This window comes from Gallinula chloropus (genome assembly GCF_964237585.1).
Source record: "Gallinula chloropus genome assembly, chromosome: 14".
NCBI lineage: Eukaryota > Metazoa > Chordata > Aves > Gruiformes > Rallidae > Gallinula > Gallinula chloropus.
This window is the reverse complement of record NC_140099.1, coordinates 16,736,088-16,757,335: the sequence shown is the minus strand read 5'-3', so window position 1 is coordinate 16,757,335 and position 21,248 is coordinate 16,736,088. Positions and strand designations below refer to the sequence as shown.

Sequence of the window (21,248 nt, the reverse complement as noted above, 5' to 3'; positions counted from 1 at the left end):
ATCAGCAGCCCACAAACTTGCTGCAAAACACACCCTTTCATCATAAGGCAGCAATGACCAGACATTTCTTGGAGGCTGCTTTCAGCTTTTAATATTTAATATTGCGATCATCCGTTTTCTATCATGTTCTTTTTATTTAATGACTTGTTGAAAATATTTACTTTCTTCTCCAAACATCTCTGTCTTGTAATCATTCTGGAGTCATCTGGAATTGAAGTCTTTTGATACTCTGTTTATCTGATTTTAGCTCATTCAAAATTTCTATCAGAGAAATCTGGAAATCATTAGGATCATTTATGTTCTCAATCTAAACCCATTAAAATAGTAGTGATTCTAATTCTCTAGGCTCTGTGTATGTGTGTGGCTGTTCCTTAAACTTTGTTGTTTCCAGGATGTTCTAATAATCTTGGCTCTTCTTCTGCCTTAGTATGGAAAGACGATTGCTGAGTTACTTGAGTTACATTTGATTATCTTATTCTGGCTTGATACTGAAATCAGTGGAAAACACCAAGAAAGAGAATTTGAGACAGAGTGACAAGATCCAGGTTTGGTTCCCTCTTCTTCTGCAAATGGTTTGATTTCTCTATCTCGGGTTTTTTGTCTGAAAGTCAGGGATAATTCTTTCTCTGTCTATTATCTGCAAAATGGAGAATGTCTTTGACATACGCGTATTGCCTAACCAAAGCTGACCCCAAAACTTCCAGATAGGGTCAGGGAGCCATAACTTCTTATTTTGATGCTGGGAAGTCAGTACTTCTTTGGAACTTGGTGGTACATCTAACACGTTTTTCTGCAGTTCAGGCTTATTTGGTAAATTTATTCCCAGACAAATGCATGTTAGTACAACCTTTTACCAACTTTTAAATGATATACTGAGGACTTTTGGATAGCTGACACTAGCAAAAGATTCTGGCATGTGGGCATGTTTAACCTTTGATAGAAATGTCAAGTTTTGTCAAGATCATGAAATACTTGCTTCCTCTTCTACAAGACTTTTGTTCATTTTCAGTTAATGAAATTTCTCTGTCGCACGTGGTTAAGATTTGTATGCAGCAGAAGTTGTGTAACTAAACATAGGCAACTTAAAAAAAACCCTTTAAAAAGTAATTGAGACCATCCATGTTGTGATGTCATGAGCTTTTATGGAGGCAGAATGAGGGAGCACTGTATGTTGCTGTAGTCTAGGAACACAGGTGCAAATGTTGACATTGAAAGCATTACATTTTTAAACTTTAAAAAAGTGTAAACAAGGTTCCAGTCTCTCACTCTCGGAACTTTCTTTTCAAAATGTGGTATTTAAGCTGCAACTGAATTGGAACCTCTAAGCTACGTGTCTGTGTGCTTTGGCATTGGCTACTGATATTACCTTGCCTACAAAACAGTAATCTGTAACTAGTGTACTCTCTTCTGTACAATAGGCAGTGATGAATTGCTTTGTATTTGTCTTCAGATAGGCAAAAAAATGTATGAATATTTACTTATTGATAAATGGGGAAAAAAAAGATTATAGAATTATAGAATCGTAGGGGTTGGAAGGGACCTTGAGTGCTCATGGGGTCCAACCCCCCTGCCAAAGCAGCTCCCCAGCTCATATTGCACAGGTCGGCGTCCAGACGGGGCTGGAATATCCCCAGAGATGGAGACTCCACACCCCCTGGGCAGCCTGTCCCAGGGCTCCCTCACTGGGGAAAAGTTCTTCAATAATGGTCAGAGACTAACACAGGTTCCTTGGTCTTTCTGTGAAAAACATGGCCTTTTTTTAATGATGGAAGTACAAAAGAGGCAGCCTTGCATTATTACTGTTAGATCCTCGATGCACATATCTAGCCCTTTCTTTCTAGGTAAGACACTCAGCCCTGCCATGGAAAGGCAACTGCTGGTGATGGATGATTACATTTGTTTATTTGCTTATATTGATCATTCCAGCTAAACAGTTCAGGGGAAAGAAATCAGTACCATGAACTGAATTCTCTCTGATGCAGAAAAACTAATTTTTCCAGGTTATGTAACTGCAAAGCAGGGCGGTTACTAACATTTTGGTCTCTTCATCAGCAGTAGCAAATAAATTCAATCTGGACATTCTGAGATAAAAGAGTGTTTTGCCTGTGCAAACTGCCACCGAGGCTTAGATACCATTGTTGCAGAGCTCAGAGCAAACGAAGCAGCTGTTTCAGCCCAGTTTAAACATGGTGAACAAGAGTAAAGCATATTAACTCCAGCTGTGTACTGATAACAGCTGGGGAGGAAAATCACTGCAAGGGAAGCTTAAAGTAAACTTGGAATTCTAACCAGCTTAGCTAATCCTGTGTGCTCCTCCACTGGAGGCACAGTGGTGAAAATCTGATCCTTAGAAACATGGAGAACTTAATGAGAAATTCCTGTGCTTCTTTTTGTGCTTCTGTAAAGATGCAGAGCAGGTTCTGGAGTTGGTGGGGTTGCCTCTGAAGATTTTCCATGCAGATCTCACACTGTACTTTAAACTTGCTGGCAATTTTGAGACCAGGGCAAGTACCGAGTGAAGGATCCTGTGCAGAGTAACAGTGTCCCTTTGAAGGCAGCATATTGCACCCCTGCCATGTCTGGTTAGACCCTGCGCTGTCATCTCTTCTGTAGCATTCTGTTTTCCAGAACAATATGTACCAGTATTCAGGCTACTTCGGAGGTTTTTATATTCAGGTCACTTGTATTTTGTTCATTTTGGTCTATGAACCAAAGAGTACAAAGAGTGGTATAAAACTAGAGGAAATAATTAGTGTCATTAAGTGGTAAAACCAGCCAGAATTATTCTGAGAAATTATATTAAATCAAGTGTTCCCTTAGGTCCTGGTTGCAGTAGAATGATGGTTTACTTAGGTTTAGTTGTAATGGGAATATATTTTAAGAATTTTATTCTTATCAGTACTTTCTGGTAGCTGTACTAGAATTATTCTTAATCATGAGCTATGTAGTTTTACTAATAAACCTTCATTGTATTCCACATTAGCATTTTAAAGATAACAAGTTAATTCAAGGCTTCCTCACGAAGCCACATGCAGTGAGTGACTCTGCAAAATGAGTCAGTTAAAACCCAAACAGCAGTGCTGAGCTACTGTAGAGCACAAAAGAGCAGGACAGTAATATGTGCCATGTTTGGTCAGTATCTGCAAATCGATACATCTGATGACAACTTCCACTTGCACCCTACCCATGGAAAGAAATCATATTAACAGAAGAAAGCCCATGTTTTCTAATGTAGGTGAAGTTTCCATAGCTAATTATCTCCACTTGGCAGCTATCAACATTTTGAGGGGCTTTTAATGAAGGGAAACTTTGGAGGATATTAGTGTTATTTCCACAGTGGTTTTGTGGTTCCCTCACTGTCTTTGAATATACATACAAATAAAATTGCAGTGCTGTTCAAGCTGCCCGTGGGAATAGCTTGTGTGCTGGCATGCAGAAGCTTTCAGCCCTTTCTTGAGGTTGAGGTAACTGACTAAAAGTGTCCACTTTTGTGCAATTATCATCTCTCTGTGCCTTCCCCCTTTCTCTTGTCTTCACGATCCCGTCAGCTTATGTTCATGTTCTGTTTGGTGTCTTCTAACCTCCATGGAGTTGGAATCATGTCTTGGGTATGCTCTACAAAGAACCTCATGTACTTTAGGTACATGTAAAAGGACTAGACTTAGACAGCAGAAGTTTTGGACGGGAGGCAATGCAGCTGTCTGGGTCCCTCTGAAAAGAGAACATAAGGATATGAATAAAGACATTTAAATGAGACCAGTTAGTTTTGTCATAAAGTTCTTTTAATGTTAACCAGCTGTTATAGACTTGTTCTCATTCTTTAGTAGATTACATGCCTCTCATTTTGCTGGAAGTCAGCACTCTCTATTTCTGTACGCAGAGCAGACAATTGTATAATGAAACAGGTCTTCAGTTTCATGTGTGTACAATTATGAGAAGGCAGTAGTTCCTCAAAGAAGGCAATTTTGGCATCATTCACAGAGTGTTTTAAAATGCAAAGTGTGGAGTATGTTGAGTGAAAAATGTAAATGTGTATGAATGTATGTGAAAATAGTACATGAGTGGAAGAGGGTAGGAGAAACAGGAACAAGGGAAATGGCATAAAAAGCAGATCTTGCAAATGGCTTGACTAAACCACATCAAAACAGCTGCAAAGCTGAGGAGCTCCAAAGCTCAGTGGCACACACAAATATGAGGAGAATTTTCATGTTCCTTAAAGACAGGGACGTCTCTGAGTGGGTCACTGAAAATACTTGGATGCTGTGTGTTAAAATTTGTATCTCTTTCCTTGTACTTGTCTCAGCAAGAGAAATCTGATGGCTCTGATCCTTTTATGACTGAAGTAACTTTCTCACTGACACTGGGACTGTGTCCAATAAGCAATCATGTATTAAGTAACTAATAATACTGCATTTTTATTTCAGTTATTCCCATCTTCCATGACTTCTTTTATTCTGTTTTTCAGGTTTGATAGCAACGCTGGATCTTTGATTGTGCTCTCCTCTAAACTGCAACACTGAAAACAATGGCAACAGAATGTATAAAAAACTGCTGTAAATGGTGTTTCTGCATGGAAGAAGAAAAAAAAGATCGTAAGTTCTGACATGATGACATCAACTGAGGGGTTTGCTGCTCTGGCTTCATTAACTATGAAGTTTCCCATTAATGAAATGACTGTGTCACCCGTGATAAACTTGAACTCTTTTACAACATCCAAAATTCTTTCCATGCCTCCCCATGCTTGTTAGTGTTATGAACTGGAACTGAAATATAACACTTGTCTCAAGTCTGCTTCTTGCAGCCTAGAATGCTGTCCAAAAAAAAAGCCAGCTTTTTTACCCAAGGTTGTGTAAAGTTCTTGTATCTTTCAAACTCTGAGTGAACTTTTTTTTTTAAACTCCCTGTGGATTTGCTGTTAGGATTTTCTTTGGTGTCTTAGTTGCTTGGAGAACTCATCTGTGATAAACGTGTACCTTTTGTAAAAATTCACTTAAGAAGGTAGCTATAAATATAGAAGCTTGGGCAACAAAGAGTTTGAATCAGTAGAGGTGTCATGAGGATTAATATTATTTTGCAGGTGCTGGTCCTGAATGCTGGTAAAACTGAATACCAGCAACTGTTAAGGCATGTATCAGGCACAGCTCCTGTTAAATGAGAGCTCTGTTCATAGTATTGTTCAAAACCTAATGCACATGTGGACCGTCTGTTTTTCTTGCTCTTTATTTTTAGCAGTTTCCATGGTGCAGGAATCTGAAGCAGTAGCCACAAGCAAGCCACCCATTGTGGAGAAGCCTCCACTGTCTTCTGTGTCAGTGAAGCACCAAGTTGGCTGTTCAGAAGATTATCTGCTCTCTAAGCTGCCCCTGGATGGTCATGAGGTACCTTTTGTGGTCCCTCCATTCAAACTGGCTTATGTACAGCCGAAGAACCTTCCTAGTATCTCACATGCTGGAGAGATTCAAGGTAAAATATAAGCAGCATAACTGAAGGAGTTGGTTAGTTTCTCCACCTCCTTGAAAATAACGAGGCACTTCTACTGAAAACATATGTTTGCAAAACTTTTCTAGAAGCCTGGTCTTGTTTTTTTCTCTCTGGGCACCCAGAGTTTTTGGGTAGGGTGTCATCCCACTATGATTCTCTGTGATGTTGCATGAATAAAGCTGAAGGGGATGATAGCACACCAGTGCACATACTCAGAGTAATAGAAGACATTTAAAGGAAACAGAAGCTTCATTAAAGAATTTATTGGAGGCAAGGAAAGACTTAACACATACGTATCATTCAAATAAAGAGGGAGTGTGGTCTGGCTTTTGTGTTTAATGTACTGATATCTTTTAACATACTAACACGTCTTCCTTTTGAAATTTCACCAGCATGAGCTACTACATGGTGGAATTTTTTGCCCCTACTGTTTCCTGGTCTTTTTGCTGCTCTTAGGGAGGTCAGGGGTCACAGTTCTCAGTGGTATACAGTTGCACATGGTACTATGATTCTTTGCTTTGCCACAGTCTTGTACTTCAACCTCTCCCAGTCTGAGCACAAACTGCCAAAACTATGTACATGCAACTTTGGCCTGCTACTTCAGTACCTAGTTTTTGTGAGCCCATATTTGGGCAAGGTACAGAAATGCAGGTCATGCTCCTGGTAATCCCCTTTCTTACTGGGTCTGTGTTCAGGCTTTGCCTTGTTTTGTTCTGCCTCATCCTCAAGATACTGTACAGAGAACTCCATCAAGGGCTCTGAAGCATAGGTGTTCTCCAGGGGGAGAGAATATGTGTCTAACAGCCTTTAGATAAATGTTTTCTTTGTTCATGCTGTTCTACACAGTCTTACCAGTCAGAGGCTTATAAACCAGTGACTTGTCTTCATTGGGAAATCCGCTTCATCATAATTTCCAAAGGACCTGGTGAACAGTGGCCCTCAGGCTATAAAACCAGTAGATCATCTGGCAGGATGACCTGACTCTCCATAATTGTCTCTCTTGAGCAAATATTTAAAATTCTTGAACAAATACGTGAAAAGTGGCTCTTAAGTCAAGTAGGCAACTTCCATTTCTCTTTCCAAATATAAACACTTGCATTTAAAGTACAGCTTTTTAAGTCTTGTTGAAGTTGTGTTTAGAAATGCAAACTTTACTTTCTAGGGAGATTTACTAAATACGGTGAAGCTTGCTGCTAGTCCTTCTTCACATTAGCCAAAGCACCAGCATATTCAAAAAATGTATTTAAGAGTATTTGCTTCTTAGACTGTTGTTAAATATCTGTAGAAGTCCAGGTTCTGCTCTCTGTTCTGCTCCATTTTCTGTGCTTGTCTGACCATTTTCCTTTAGTGAGACACGTTCGGTGTTAGCTCTTGGCATCTCTTCTGAAAGCAGTTAAGTTCTGGCAGCCTTTCTCTTCAGTACTCACTGCAGCGTGTCTTATGCTCTCACAGAAGTAAGCTAGCAGGAAGAAGTGTGCTCCTGGTCTGAAATAGTGGCTTTTCCATCATGTGCTGTGTAGCAGTCCTTTCTGGCAGTTCTAGCGTTCATCCTAATTTATGTCATGCTCCAGCCTGTTATACGTGAATTCTTGCTTTCTCCTCTGTCATGTTCCATCTCACTGTTTTAGTTATTCCTTTTTATTTACTAACACCTGGAGGAAAGGATTTTACAGCCATAATAGTTTGTCTCTTGCAGTGCAAGACACGTGTAGAATTGAAGGCACTTTACAACAGGGTAAAGAACTTTTTAAGAGCTAGATTGAAGTCCAGGGGGGTGAAGTGAAGAAAGCAAAAGTCAGAGTTTGGCAAAGTCCAGGTGACCCCATCCCCATTCTCTACTGTACTGCTATATATGGCTAATTTTCACTCCAGACAACCAAGTGAAGGTTACAGAAGTGTTCTTTACTGTTCTGCTCACCAAGGCACGCATGTTTTTTTCTGAAATTATTATAAATAAAGGAAAGAAAAATAAAGCAGCTGTGTTGTAATGGTCTCAGTAAAAGGCTGAGATTCCAGCATTCTCAGATCTGTCTACTTGTGCCTCAGCCAACAATGCGTTTTGGACCAGTGATTTTACCACTGACCACTTCCTATGGAAGTTGGATTACGGGGAGACTGCAGTCACAAGCTGCATTATCTTTCCATAGAAGACCCTCCTGGAGGTCCATTACCTGAGTGGGAATGTCCTGGGGCTAGGTAGCCAAATAAGTCAGAAGTTTTCTGTAGACATGGCCCTACTTTTCCTGTTAACATCTTGCTCTCTGTCTTTGTAGCCTTCTGTATTCTAATTAATTAGGCATTTATTGTGGAACTCCTAAGCCAGGGCATGCATAGCTTCTCATGGCTAATTCATTTCCAGTGGTTGCCAGCACACTGTGGAACTCAGGCGGGATGTGTATGTCTCTTTTCTTTACTCTTTTCTTTTTCTTTGTTTTCCTGAAGTAGATAATGCTGAAATATTTTGTCCTTTGCCCTGAAGGCACTCTGCATGCTTTGTGAAGCCAGGCAACATGTGTTATGTCTGGAACTCTTGCATTTGATATTTACTTGTGCACCGCAGAACGTGCCAGAGCCTCGTGTGGTGAGCGGAGAGCGGAGCTGCACGGCGCGTACCAGTGGCCCCGCTGTGATGTGTACAACCCCTTCTATCTGGAACATCGCGTCTCGCCAGACCTGATTAGGCGCTTCCAAGCAAAATCAGAGAGCAGGAAACTCTATGGATCAGGTGAGAAGGACCACACCCCTTACTTTGCTGTCTTCCTCCCTTTCCCAAGGTTTATAGGTAAGAGGAAAAAAGCCCTCAGTCTACAGAAGACATGTTTGGTCACTGCACTTCTCAAACTGGTCTGTATGTATGCTGCAGACGCTTCTTGGTTGGGGAATCCATCTGTGGAGCCAGCTCTGCTTCTATTCCAGCTGTGCTGTTACTGTCTGTCTTTTGGGGGCTTAGCAAGGCCTGCATGCATCACATGAAGGTAGACAGTTTGGCAAGGCAAGCTCATATAGCTGCCTCCAATCCAAAACAGGATGCAGTACTGGAGATTCCAGCTGCCAGTAATAGGACCGAGCGAGACAGAAAAAGCAGTTCAGGCAGTAGGTTGAGTGGAGGAATGCCTGAGGAATGTATATACATGCAGAGAGAAACAAGCACCAGAGAACATCCAGGAGCAAGTAAAAACAGGTGCAAAAAGCTACCTTGTAGGGTGCATGGCTACCTTGGTAAAAAGTGTCTTCTGTGCTGTTCATTGGTATATGTACCCTATAATGAATGCTGGTTAAGTAGATGACTAGGAATTGCTTGCTGTAAGAGATTGCTAAGCAAACACATTCAGAAAACTCATATTTGAAGAAATGTAGGTACCTCTCTATCAAATCAGAAGCTGGCAACAGCATGGGTTTTAAAAGATGTTTTATTTAGAATGGTACAGCATGCTTATTTTACAGCTGGGGGAAATGTCTCAGTCTGTGTCCTGTTTTAAAAATAATTCTGAATTACCATAGAGACTACATTAAAAGACTACACCATATCTTTTTTAAGAGAACAAAACACATGTAGAATTTTAGCAGCCTTTAGTGCATATGGTTTTGCTAGGCTTTGTAAGCACCTGTTGTGAGAGCCAAATGGGTTTTACAAAACTGTCTTGAACACCTTCCCTTTGGTTCATCATTTCTTTTTCCATTTTTCTTGAGGCTAAGGAAACGCTTTGCTAGTTTTGTCTTGGTAAGCTTAGACACAAGAAAGGGCACTTGACTGTGTCTAGAGTACAGTTTTTAAATGCCTTTGTCCTCCAGAGCTTTTGACAGCTGTTTCAAAATCTAGATGATTCTCTTAATGTGCATCTATAGACTATTTAAGCAAAGCTGTAAGCCTATTTTCCTGCAATAAGTGCTGATGCTTTTCATGTGTGTGGGCTTAGAAGTACAGAATTTCAAAGGTATGAAGTTAAATTCTTGAATTTTCATGTGAGGTTCCTCCTTTTCATTGTAACACAAAAAAAACAACCAACCAAACACCCTTAAAACCCTGAAAAGTAAAGTCAGTAATATTTTTTCAAAATTCTAGTTATTACTGGTAAACAATATCTGTTCTATGAATAAAATTTTCCTGCCGTTTTATATTTTAAATATAATTTTCTCAGTTTAAAAATTGTCTCTTTTTTCCATTAAAAATACGAGGTTTTGAAAAAGGCACTGAATACTGAATATGGAATTAATTTCCATAACCATAATCAACTTCAAGTCAAGCAATGGTCTGGTCTCTCCTATTTGCTCACATTATGTTATACAAGTTTCTAGGTCTCATGTGATATTATAATACTATTTCTATGCCAGACTCAGTGAATAAAAAAGACCTTTTTCTGTTGTGCACAGGAGAGAATTTGGAACTCATGCCTGATATACAGACCTTCATTAAATTTTATCTAAACTATGTTGTTACTCTCCTCCTTCTCCCTCTGGGTTGTCAAAACTTTGCTTTATCTATTGTTCTCCTCTCCTTCCTTGGGAAAATAATTATTTTTTTATCATCATATCTCACAACAACCATAACTGGTTATTTCTTTTGATAACAGTAAAAGGGAAATACATTTTTTTTTTGTAGCAAGAGATGTAATTCTGTTAAGCTGTGATCAGTGAATTGTAATGGAAGTCTTCTGAAGCACCATTATACAGCACTGCCACAAAAAGCAACAAATTGCGTCAAAGAGTCCTAGAAGTTAAAACATAACTTCTTTCATCCATTTCAGTATGGGCCATTTTTTAAGCTGGGAGGCTTTAAAAAAACCTCTTGAAAATTACTGGAATCAGCAAAGATTCCCAAAGCAGTGGCAGTAGTCCAGCTGTCATTTTCTGTTGCTGCTGCATCATATGCATTGACAATGTGCTTAAGCTCTGTATTGCTTCAAGGTCAAACCATATCTGGTAGGATGTACTTAACCACCTCCAACTGCTGAGGAAGCTACCCTTCTATAAAATAAAGATCTTGCTTTTGTGCTATAACAAGTACATGTCATCTTAGAATTAAGACTTGTTTTGTCTCAGATCCAGTAAGGGTGCAGATCATGATGCTTTGCCACTGTGATTAGTAAAGCCAGGGAGATGTGGCCGAGCTTCACAGGCAGCATGCTTTTGCCACTGGCTTCTTTACTGTGGAAAAACTTAAAGGAGACCAGGTTAAATCCCAGTTCTGGCTGACTAAACTTAAAGACAAGGCACTTGTGTTTTGCTAAGGCATCTACTAAAAAAACCCTACATTTCTCCCTATTCTGTCAGTTTAGGAAAATGTTTTGGGAAGGGGAAGTGGGGAAAGGTGCTGACACCCTTCCTTAAATGTTACTCATCTAGGTTTCAGTCCTATCATAGGTCTACTTAAAATTTTAAAAAAGCTTCTAATTTTTTAATCCATGATGCTTACTTGATTTCTGTTGTTCCCTTTGTCTTTTTAGTTAGTGATTTAAGACCTAGTGCTTTGCCTGGATCATTTGATGTAAGTCGTTCAATGTTTGATCTCAGAAGCCCACCTCATCGATTCATGAAGGTGAGTTCCCTTAGGAACTTAAGGTATACTGAAAGCTGGGTGTATCTGTTACTGTTGCATTGTGGTTTCAAAGTAAACAGTGAAGGACATTGTACTGTGCACTGGAAGGGCTAGAGGGAAAAGTTCAACGTCTTGACTAGCCTCAAGGCGCTCTTTCTTGATGTCTCCTCTGACTTCTGCTGTTCTGGCCCCACAGGGCTGCTGAGAAACCCAGGTAGGCCGTTAGGCAGGATAAGACAAACAAGAGGTTGTGGTTCTTCATCTCATAATTTCTCCCATCAGTTGAAAAGTGGAACACTAGAAATTTCCATTGATGCAAAAACCACTGTGCTTTCCTCCCCCACCCCCCGCCCCTCCCAAATAATCATCTTTTCCATAGTGGTGAAGCTGTAGATGTATCAGTGAGGGAAAAAATTTGCTGCCCATGTGTTCTGTATTAGCTGTATGCATCTGTGAAGTATTGGATGCCCCATCCCTGGAGGTGTTCAGGGCCAGGTTGGATGGGGCCCTGGGCAACCTTGTGTAGATCCAGGCCTGAGGTTGGTGTCCCTGCCTGTGGCAGAGGGTTGGAGCTCTGTGATCCTTGGCGTCCCTTCCAACCCAGACCAGTCTATGATTCTATGATCACAGTAGTAATTCCATGCTGCTGGATCAAGAGATTAGTAGGGAATGAGAATTATTTGAAATCAGGCGTTGTTTTGTTTTCATCATGGGTTGTCTGATGGCAGAATCTCTCTGGCTTTTTGCATCTGTTGCTCTGAATGATGTGACTTTTTTTTCCCCTCCCCCAGAGATACGATTCATTCTCCAGTGTACCGAGCAGTACCTCTTCAAGGAAGGATTCACAGGGCAGTAATAGGAGTCTGGGTAATGTTTTGTTTGTTTACCCTGTAATCAAATGTTTTCTTTTGCACTTGAAACGTTAAGTGTTTATATTAATCTCATTAGCAAGTAAGTTTGGGGATTACTTTGCAGTTTGAAATTAAGAGGTTTGGACTTGCACATTCCTCTTTGAGCGAATGAGTCTTTAAGGAGGTCTCATGCTTTTGAAAAATTCATCCATGGGTTTACTGCCCCTGTGAACTAAGAAATTACAGATGTTCATAGAATCATAGAATATCCTGAGTTGGAAGGGACCCATAAGGATCATCAAGTCCAACTCCTGTGTTCTGTTAGGATAGAAGGCAGTGCCTTGGTCATAGCTCAAGTCCTTTTTCATGTCTCACTGGTTTTCTGTGGGAAATCCCTGGAATCTAATACCTATGTTACACTGAGAATTAGGCAAGAATATTGCATGCAAACTTACTATCCTTATTTATGAAAGAATGCTGAAGAAGCAGAGATACTGCAAAATAAACATTCATAGAAGTCACCCTGCTGGAAGTCAGAATTTCACCCCGTTGGCTCAAGAAGAAGACTGGAAGGCAGTTACCTAGTTTCAGTCATGGCAGAGAAACACTGAGTATTAAATGGCTGCTCCAACTTGGAGAAAAGCATACTACTAAAATGCTTGGTAGGCTGGAATTGAGGTCTGAGAAAGATTAATCAATTAATAATGAAAGTTTATAAATTGGCTTGCTTTTTACCTAAGGGAAGTGGTAAATTATAAATGTATTCTGGGGTTCTCAGGCATGTGCTTTTTTCTTTCTAAAAGTTGTCTGAGTACAACTCAAGTTACTAAATTCGTAGGGAGAACAGATAAATGTCAAGGCTTTTGGCTATGCAGAAGGTCAGGCTACAAGGCTTCACAGACATGTTGTCCTTGAAACGCAGGTGTTAAGATACTTCAAACTTTTTTTGAGAGAAATTTTCAAAGATAGGCACTCCACCTACTAATGAGTTCTCTTCTATTTTGAATGAACTTTTAAGATACTGCATTGCTTCTAAAAACACTACTTGGCTTTCTTCCATAGATACTATTACATTATCAGGTGATGAACGAGACTTTGGAAGACTGAATGTGAAGTTGTGTTATGTTTCTTCTGTAGAACAGATTTGGATCACAGTTTTACACGTAAGCAAATATAAATAACTTCATTAGCTATTTTACTCTACACAAATGGCTATTTTACTACACTTTGTGTTAATTCTCATTAATTTTGGCTCTCTGTTACTTTAAGCAGTATTTTTAGGAGGAAAAGAAAAATATTTCTAAGTAATAGCATAAAGTTCAGTCAGATGTAATACTGGGCTTCATTCAAAGTACTTTGCTCTCTTTCCCCCCACACACACACCCCTCCTGTTCAGTGTAAATAAAGCAGAGCTGGTTGTAGGCTGGTCCTGCTGTGGAAGTTTTCCTGTGGAAATTTGGAGGCAGCGTTTAACTGACTTTAATTCTAACAGTCCCTCCAGGGCAGAACCATAATAGCACTTTGAGGACACGTAGCTTCTTGTGGCTTTTTTGTTCATTAATGTGATACTGTTATGCTGGTTGTTCTATACACTCCCAGGAACCACAAATAATATTTAGGCAATGGAGCTTTGAGTAGTCAGAAACACTGTAGCTGGATCAAGTGATAAGTGCTGCCTGGGAGATCTCATGATTTACCTGATGTTGAATTGCCACATAGTGAAATCATTAAAATGTTCCAAGTAACTTTTTACCCTCTGGTTGTAAAAATTAATTATTAAATGATGGGAAGTGACACAATCATTACACTGCTCTGATTTTACTCAATGTTACAGGAGTTACACATAATTCTAGATGAGCATACAAGACTCTGAGGTTGTCTGAAGGGCAGAGTCTCACATTGTGTAAACTGACCGTTCTCAATGTTGCAGTGCAAAGACCTGAGCTGGCCTTCAAGCTGTGGGGAAAACCCTCGTATCTGCGTGAAAGGAATTCTCACGCTGCCCAAACCAGTGCAGTTCAAATCCTCTGCCAAGGAAGGGTGCAACGTAAGTAGAGGCTGGGAAAGCACTGTGAAATCTTCTTCCCCCAAACAATAGAAGTAAAATGTGAATGGACTTTTAAAAAATGAACCAGAAATCCACTCCTGTGCCATATTTGCTGTGGTAGTTGCCTAGATTCAAGTTACTGGGGTTATTTTATTTTTATTCAATATTCTCAAAATCCTATGAAAAGCTTTGTTCTGCTTCCTCCCCCTGTATCCCCTCTGCATTGTACTGTTGTTGCCCACCTTTCGCTCCCAAATCTGGAGGACAGATACACGCATAGGGGACTCAACCATGAGCTGCTGGCCTTGGCAACTCAGTGGTGGGGGACTGGAGAAGCCTGGACGGACTCACCCCAGGGAAGGTAGATGATGTTACTGCCTCTCACTGCGGCATGAGACAAAGTCCCTGCTGCTTCTCCTACAGAAAGTATTAAGAAATGCTTGCATGGGACAAGACTCCTGATAGTGGCAGTGAAGAAATATTAAGGGGGTGGAAGGTAAAGCAACATAACCCCCCCGTAATGTGAGTCAGAGGTGAAAGTAAATTAAATGAGCTGGAGAGGCTGAAGCAAAAGGCCACAGCAGAATTTGCTCTGGCAGTGTGTATATGCTGCTGTAAAGCTGCAAAAGAGATGCCCTCAACTTGTTACTGTACTAAGAGTAATCCAAAGCTTTGTCCTTGCTGGGGTCTGACAGAAAGGTGGGGAGTCTGAGCGGAGCTTACCCATTTTTCCATGGCAGCCTGAAACAGTGTCCAAGAGCAGTGGCTATAGGACCAGGAAGTACTGGTTTCTAGGTTTCAGTCTGGGTGCAACTGTTCTTGCAATGGTGGTCTTACCCCTCTGATTTTCTTTCCAGGACATTGAATTTATGGAAACCTTTGTATTTGCTATTAAATTGCAAAGCCTTCAAGCTGTCAGACTGGTATTTAAAATCCAGACACAGACTCCCAGGAAAAAAACTATTGGAGAGTGCTCCTTGGCTCTGCGGGAGCTCAGCTCAGAGGAGTCAAATCACTGGCTGGATATCTCCCCTCCTTCCAAAGCACCTGTAAGTGCCAGTACCTTAGAAGTATGTTGTTATATCACCTAGAAAGAGTTGCTGGAAATGAAAGTAAAAGAATTCAGTACCAATTCAGTGTTAACAACAAACAGGATTTTATTTTTCTTCTCCCTCCCCTCCACACTGTTTTTTGTGGAGAGGCATTTTGATGAGGAAAAAATGCAGACTTTTGAACTCTAGACATAGCTGTTCTAGTCATAAACTGCAGCTGTTTCTGGGAAAGAGCTAGAGCAAGCTCTTCCACACCATGGCCCACAGCTTGAGGGAGGGGTGTTCTTCAGCAAAAGACACTGGGTAATTGCCTTTTCCAACTGAAAAAGCATCAGAAGTTCCTTAGGACTCACAGCAAGAGCTCAGAGCAAATGGAATCTGCTTTTGTTATGGAAGAAGAGTGCTAAGATCTTCAGTGGCTTGAAGCTGCAGAGATAGCTATATATTTAATGTTCAGACTGCATGCTGTGAAGTAATAATTCAGACAGTTCATTTCCATTAGTGTAATAAGAAGCAGGTGGTTTTCACAGTGGGATTTCCTTTCCCCCTATTCTTTCTTTGTTTGTTTCTTCTACAGATTGTGTCTAGACATTTGTATTTTCAACAAATTAAACTTGAATTAGCAATTCAAAAGCAAATTTTATCTAAGTGTGTCTGAATAACACGAGTGAGGCTCTTGATTTCTAACATAAGTTACACTTGACATTTTTTAGTTCTCACAAGAATAACTGTCTTCCTTCAAAAGCAGTAAGATTAAGTGGAAGAGGAAGCTGTTTCAGAAAATGCTATGTAAATTTGTGAATCATCTCATAATTTCTCTCTCTGTGTTGGCTTTCCTCATCAATATATCCGAGAGCCCTCCAGACACGGCTGGAATTCATCCCTGTGCTATCTGGTGAGGCAGCAAACTACCTTTACTTGCCAACAGAGCACCAAAGCTCAGAGTTGAGTAAGTGGCCTCCTCTCAGGGTTACACAGAAATTTGGTGGCTGAGCTGCAAAGAGGATTCAGGTCTCTCTGCGCTGGAGCCTGACTTCTGTTAATCTGACCTGTTGTGCTCTCACTTGGTGCATTTTGTTTCACTGAAGTGCATTAAAACGTGAAGGGAACCAGGACTAGCAGAGTCCTTTTAAATGGAGGCTGTTGGGAAAGCTAGGACTCCACTATCCTTCTCCTGCTGCTCTCACAGTGTTCAGAGTACATTAGCATCTGACAGGAGAGTAATGAGGATGCCTCAGCACAACGTTGTCACTAGCAAAAGCTTTTAAAAAAAAACCCCAAACCCACCACCATAAACCTCAGACTGGAGATGTCTGTGTGTTCAGAGTGTGTGTGGGTGTGTGTATGAGCTGGACCTGTAAAACAAGTGCATCCACAACATAAGGAACTCCCCAGCATGCAGTCTCCCTAAACATTCATGCCACTAAGTGACAGGGCCTTGTATCACCGGAAAGTGTTGCTTATATCTCCAGGTTCCAAAATTCTGAAGTGTGGAAGAGAACTCCAAAGGTTTTTGTGTTCTTGGAGCGTATCTGTTCTTTCACTTCTACACCCAGGTTTAGTAGAGCTGCAACTGCATGTCTGGTTTTCCTCTGTGTGTCTGCTCTTACCATTGAGGGATCTTTCCCAGGTGAAAACTGAGGACTCCTGTATTTCTCCAGTACCTCTGGCTGCAGCCCACGAGGGCCATATGTGCACTGTGCATAAGCAGTCCATCAGCAGAGCACATGTAGTGCCGCTGTAACAAGTGCAAGATGCACTTACTGTGCATCTGCAAGTTGTGTATACAACACATGCTTATACTTCTGTCCAGGAAATCCCAGATAGAAATGCGGGAGCCCAACATATGACAGAATTCCTGTGTTTCCTGAGTTTATAAGCAACTTAATCCAGATGTTATGACAACATTCTTCTGCTTGTAGGTGTGCCGTGCAGAACTTCAAATAGGAACTTGTTTTCAAGCAATAAACAGTAGGATTCAGTTACAGATTCTTGAAGCACAAAACCTTCCAGTTTCATCTACACCACTGTCTTCAAGTAAGTTACCTCATCTGTCTCATGCCTCCTGCCTAAAAACATTTGTAACAGGTAAATTGCTGCTCAAATGGGTTGGCAATGCATAACATTCCTTACAAACCTCAGACTAACATATTGTGCAGTAGATTTCCATTGCCAAGGCTTGTTTCCACAGATGTCTTACTTGATTACTTTTTGTTTGGTTTGAAGCTATGTGTTTATGTATGTTGGAAGATTTTTATCCCAGTATTAATCCTGACATACAAGAGCATTAGCTTGCACTTGCTGTTTGGATACTGTGTTAATCAGTTCAGTATTACTGAACATACTCTGTTTGTGTGACTAGTCAGGAAGCTATTGTACAGTTCTTTTGGCCAGACTTTTGGGAAATTGTTGCAATTACATGTGGATCTTGTCAGCTCCTTATTGGGTGTGTTTGAGTAACCCTTTGTGTGCTATGTTCCCCCCCCCTTTTTTTTTGTGCTAGATTTCTTTGTGAAAGTTGGAATGTTCAGTACAGAAGGGCTGATGTATAAGAAGAAGACTCGTCTTCTGAAGTCCACTAATGGTCGAGTGAAGTGGGGAGAAACGATGATTTTTCCAGTTAGCCATGCTGAACAAGGAATTAGCTTTCTCATCAAGCTCTACAGCAGAAGTTCAGTGAGAAGAAAGCACTTCCTAGGACAGGTTGGTTTCTGCTAATTAGCATGATATCATTTACTTAAAATCCAGTTCAACAGGTTTCTTGGTATGAGTTTTAAAACACTTTAAGATGGCATATAGAAAAACAGTGGATGCTGATAAACTCTTTTGGATGTAACCAAAGAAAGACTAGTGCTGGGCTCTTAAACATGCACCAGCATCAGAATGGGAGTTGACATTTGATTTTGCTTCTGAAAAGAAGACAAGTGATTTTTGTGTGGAGTATTGCTACATGAAAGGTTCCTTCCTACAGACAGACACAGGATCCCCTCCTTCCCTCTGGGCTTCCTAACAAAAACAAACATAGCGCTCACAGGAGCTCCACAACCTGCACAGAATGGGGCTGTGCTGGCTCACCATACCCATACACTTACAAACAGGTGTGTGGAAAAGGAAGTATCAGCACAGCAACATCAGACTGCCTTTCCTGGGTAAAGCTAGGCTGAAATCAGCACAATCTTCTAAATGTGAATCATCAAGTGATGGCATACATGAACAAACACAAAACTATATTTTAGTTGAATGCTTTTTTTTCCCCCATTATGTATTTTTACATCTGGAAGTTCAGTAGTATCTCTGAAAGCATTTGTGTGATCATATTTATTTAATCACCATACCTAGTGATTATATAAATTTAGTAGCCTGGCTGCTTTTCATTCCCTCTGTCCTCTTCCACTGGTTGTTCTAATTTACCATCATCCTGTGCCTTCTTTCTCCCCTGTTATTCATGGTACAGTGACCATAGCTGCTGTTAGTGCTCAGTGCTTTCCCTGAGCACTAGAGTTAGCAGAGTTTTAATATGTACATAAAGACCACAGCCTGGTTTGGGCTGGAAGGCACCTCAAAGATCATCTAGTTCTGACTCCCTGCCATGGGCAGGGACACCCTCCACTAGCCCAGGCTGCCCAAAGCCCTCTCCAACCTGACCTTGAACACTGCCAGGGAGGAGGACAGCCACAGCTTCTCTGGGCAGCCTGTGCCAGTGCCTCATCACCCTCACAGTGAAAATTTTATTCCTTATATTTCATCCAAATGTAAAGCCATTACCCCTTGTCCTGTCACTCCATGGCCTTGCAAACAGCCCCTCTCCAGCTTTCCTGTAGGCCCCTTCAGGTACTGGAAGGCTGCAATAAGGTCTCCCCAAAGCCGTCTCTTCTGCAGGCTGAACATGCCCAACTCTCAGCCTGTCTTCATTGGAGAGGTGCTCCAGCCCCCTGATCATCTTCCTGACCTTCCTCTGGACTCGCTCCAACAGGTCCATGTCTGTCTTGTCTGGGGACCCCAGAGCTGGACACAGCAGTGGTGTCTCAGGAGAGTGGAGTGGGAGAATCACCTCCTTGGACCTGCTGCTGGTCATACTGGTGTTGATGCACCCTGGGATACAGTTGGCTTTCTGGGCTTCAGGCACACATGGCCAGCTCATGTTGAGCTTCTCATCTACCAACACCCCCAAGGAATTGATTTTGAGATGCCAAATGTAATGTCACTTGTCAGATGAAGGACTGTGCTATCCTTAGGTACAGAAAATGGGTCAGTACAGCACTGTTCTATTCTGGTGGCATTTCTTGTGCCTGCTGAAGACGTGCAGTTACAGAAGGTGCTGATGTGCTACAGAAATTATGTACCAACAAGAGTTACGTGACCTTCCTCCATTTTATGGAGCTTCATGTCACACACATTCCATCCTTCTGTCATTCCCATTGGTGGAATTGGATTTGGAATGGGAAAAGAAAAAAAATGTTCTGTTCAGCTGTGCTACCTCAGGACAAAAATAACTGGGTATTATGATTTTGCAGTCACTTAGCAATATGTGAGGTCATCTCAGTCTGACGAGTTTCACTTAACCACGGACCTTATTTTTAGGGGGAGGAAATGAGCTACTTCTGCTCCTCAGAGGTTATTTGGAAAAGGTTGTTTCAGCTCATGCAGGCAGACATTGCCACATAACACATGAGGACATAAAATATGGCTCAGGGAAAAATGTACTTGGAGCAATTGGCTGGGTAGCTGGAAAAAGATGAATATAGCTGGATCTGTTAACTTTGTTCTTCAGAGAATGATGTTTAATTGGATGCTGTTCTAAGCAGACAATACTTAGATTAGGCTGCTTTTACGAGCGTGTCTTTAATCATGAGCAAGATGTATATTGAATCTCTGTGGATGAAACATCAGCTGTCTGTGGTATTCTGGAAGACATTATCCTCACTTCTTGAGGACTCATGCCTCAGCAGTGTAGGCTAAATGTACTTCAGGGTGAAGGTTTCTAAGAAGTCTTAAAAAGACTCATTCTTGGAAAACTTGAGGAAATAGTGTCCTGTAAATAATGATACCTACTTACATAAGCAGCATTCTTTCAGCAATGGAGGCTGGTGATGATATTCAGGAGAAAAACTTCCTCCTTGTACCTCCCTTCCGCGTTTAATGGCCACTGTCATTAATTGAATACTGAGAAGGATCAGACTCTTCCTGCGTGGTACGGGCATGTTAGTAGCCTCTCTGGAATGCAGGATTGGCCCTCTCTGTTGAAGTATGCAATTTTAAATGCTCGTGAAAATGCTGGACAGCTGGCTTGGGATGCCAGATGGTTTGCAGCCAACTGGAGTTTGACTGCATAGAGCCATTGCTGGCCCTGATGAGCCCTTGACCCCAGCACATGTATCTGAATGGAGCAAGGAATGCTTGATGTAAAACATTTTTATTAAGTAGAGAGTCGTGAGTATGTAGTGAGTTCTTTAAACTATTTATTTAGAGGCTAAATTTAAACCTAGACTGCCTGTGTTCCTAGCTGAAAGCCAAAATACGTTAGTCTCAACAGAACTGTGTTTGTTGCTGTGATGTTTGGTTGTAGTCTACATGTTGCATCCTGCTCTACACTCTCATGGTATTCATTTGGAACTAATGATGGCTGGGCCTACGTGTTAATATCAGGTAGATTCAATTCTGGTTTTCTTTCTGTTTCTTCCTGCAGGTCTGGATAAGTTCAGACAGCACTAACGGTGAAGCAGTAGAGCAGTGGAATGATACTATTGCCAACCCTGAAAAAGTTGTTTTTAAATGGTACACCATTGGTCCATCTTGAAGACTGGAGGTGAATCTCAGGACTGATTTTTCTACAAAGACATTTCTACACTGTTTAAAATAGTATAAATCAAAAGACAGATACTGTCCATGCAAGTTCCTCAGAAGGTGTGCACTACACCACACCTCCAGGGGAAAATTCGGCATTTCACAAAGAAACACTGGCTAAACATTATTAAGAGGAAGACTTTGGAACAGCAGAAAAGCGCTCATTTGACTTTAAAAAACACACCTTAAAAATGTGTATTTTGCCCCTTCCAAGCCCCACAAGAGCACAGCAATCCGATCTGGGAGAGAAGTAGCTTGAATAAGTATCTTCACTAGTCGCTGGCGTCATCCTCATCTGCAGCCTTGTCTTGGGCAGACTCCAAAGCCCGTGGTAATCGGCCTGCTCGGCGGCCCCATCCGAGGCACCGCTGGGCCTCTGTGGCTGCACCCGTGTTGGCACCGTGTGATCAGCGTAACGTGTGCCTCGGAGGAGGCGG

At 41.2% G+C, this 21,248-nt stretch overlaps 1 protein-coding gene across 1 annotated transcript; it reads left to right on the top strand.

The window, feature by feature from the left end:
* Window positions 1-4,525: 4,525 nt before the first annotated feature.
* On the top strand, window positions 4,526-20,764 carry TC2N (tandem C2 domains, nuclear; the record flags this gene model as incomplete). The annotated part of the gene is made up of 11 exons (XM_084270683.1): window positions 4,526-4,592; window positions 5,230-5,463; window positions 8,042-8,206; window positions 10,926-11,017; window positions 11,809-11,884; window positions 12,931-13,031; window positions 13,799-13,915; window positions 14,773-14,964; window positions 16,890-17,004; window positions 17,471-17,670; window positions 20,654-20,764. The coding sequence occupies 11 exons, from the start codon at window positions 4,526-4,528 to the stop codon at window positions 20,762-20,764; spliced, it is 1,470 nt and encodes a 489-aa protein (XP_084126809.1).
* Between the last annotated feature and the right edge of the window lie 484 nt (window positions 20,765-21,248).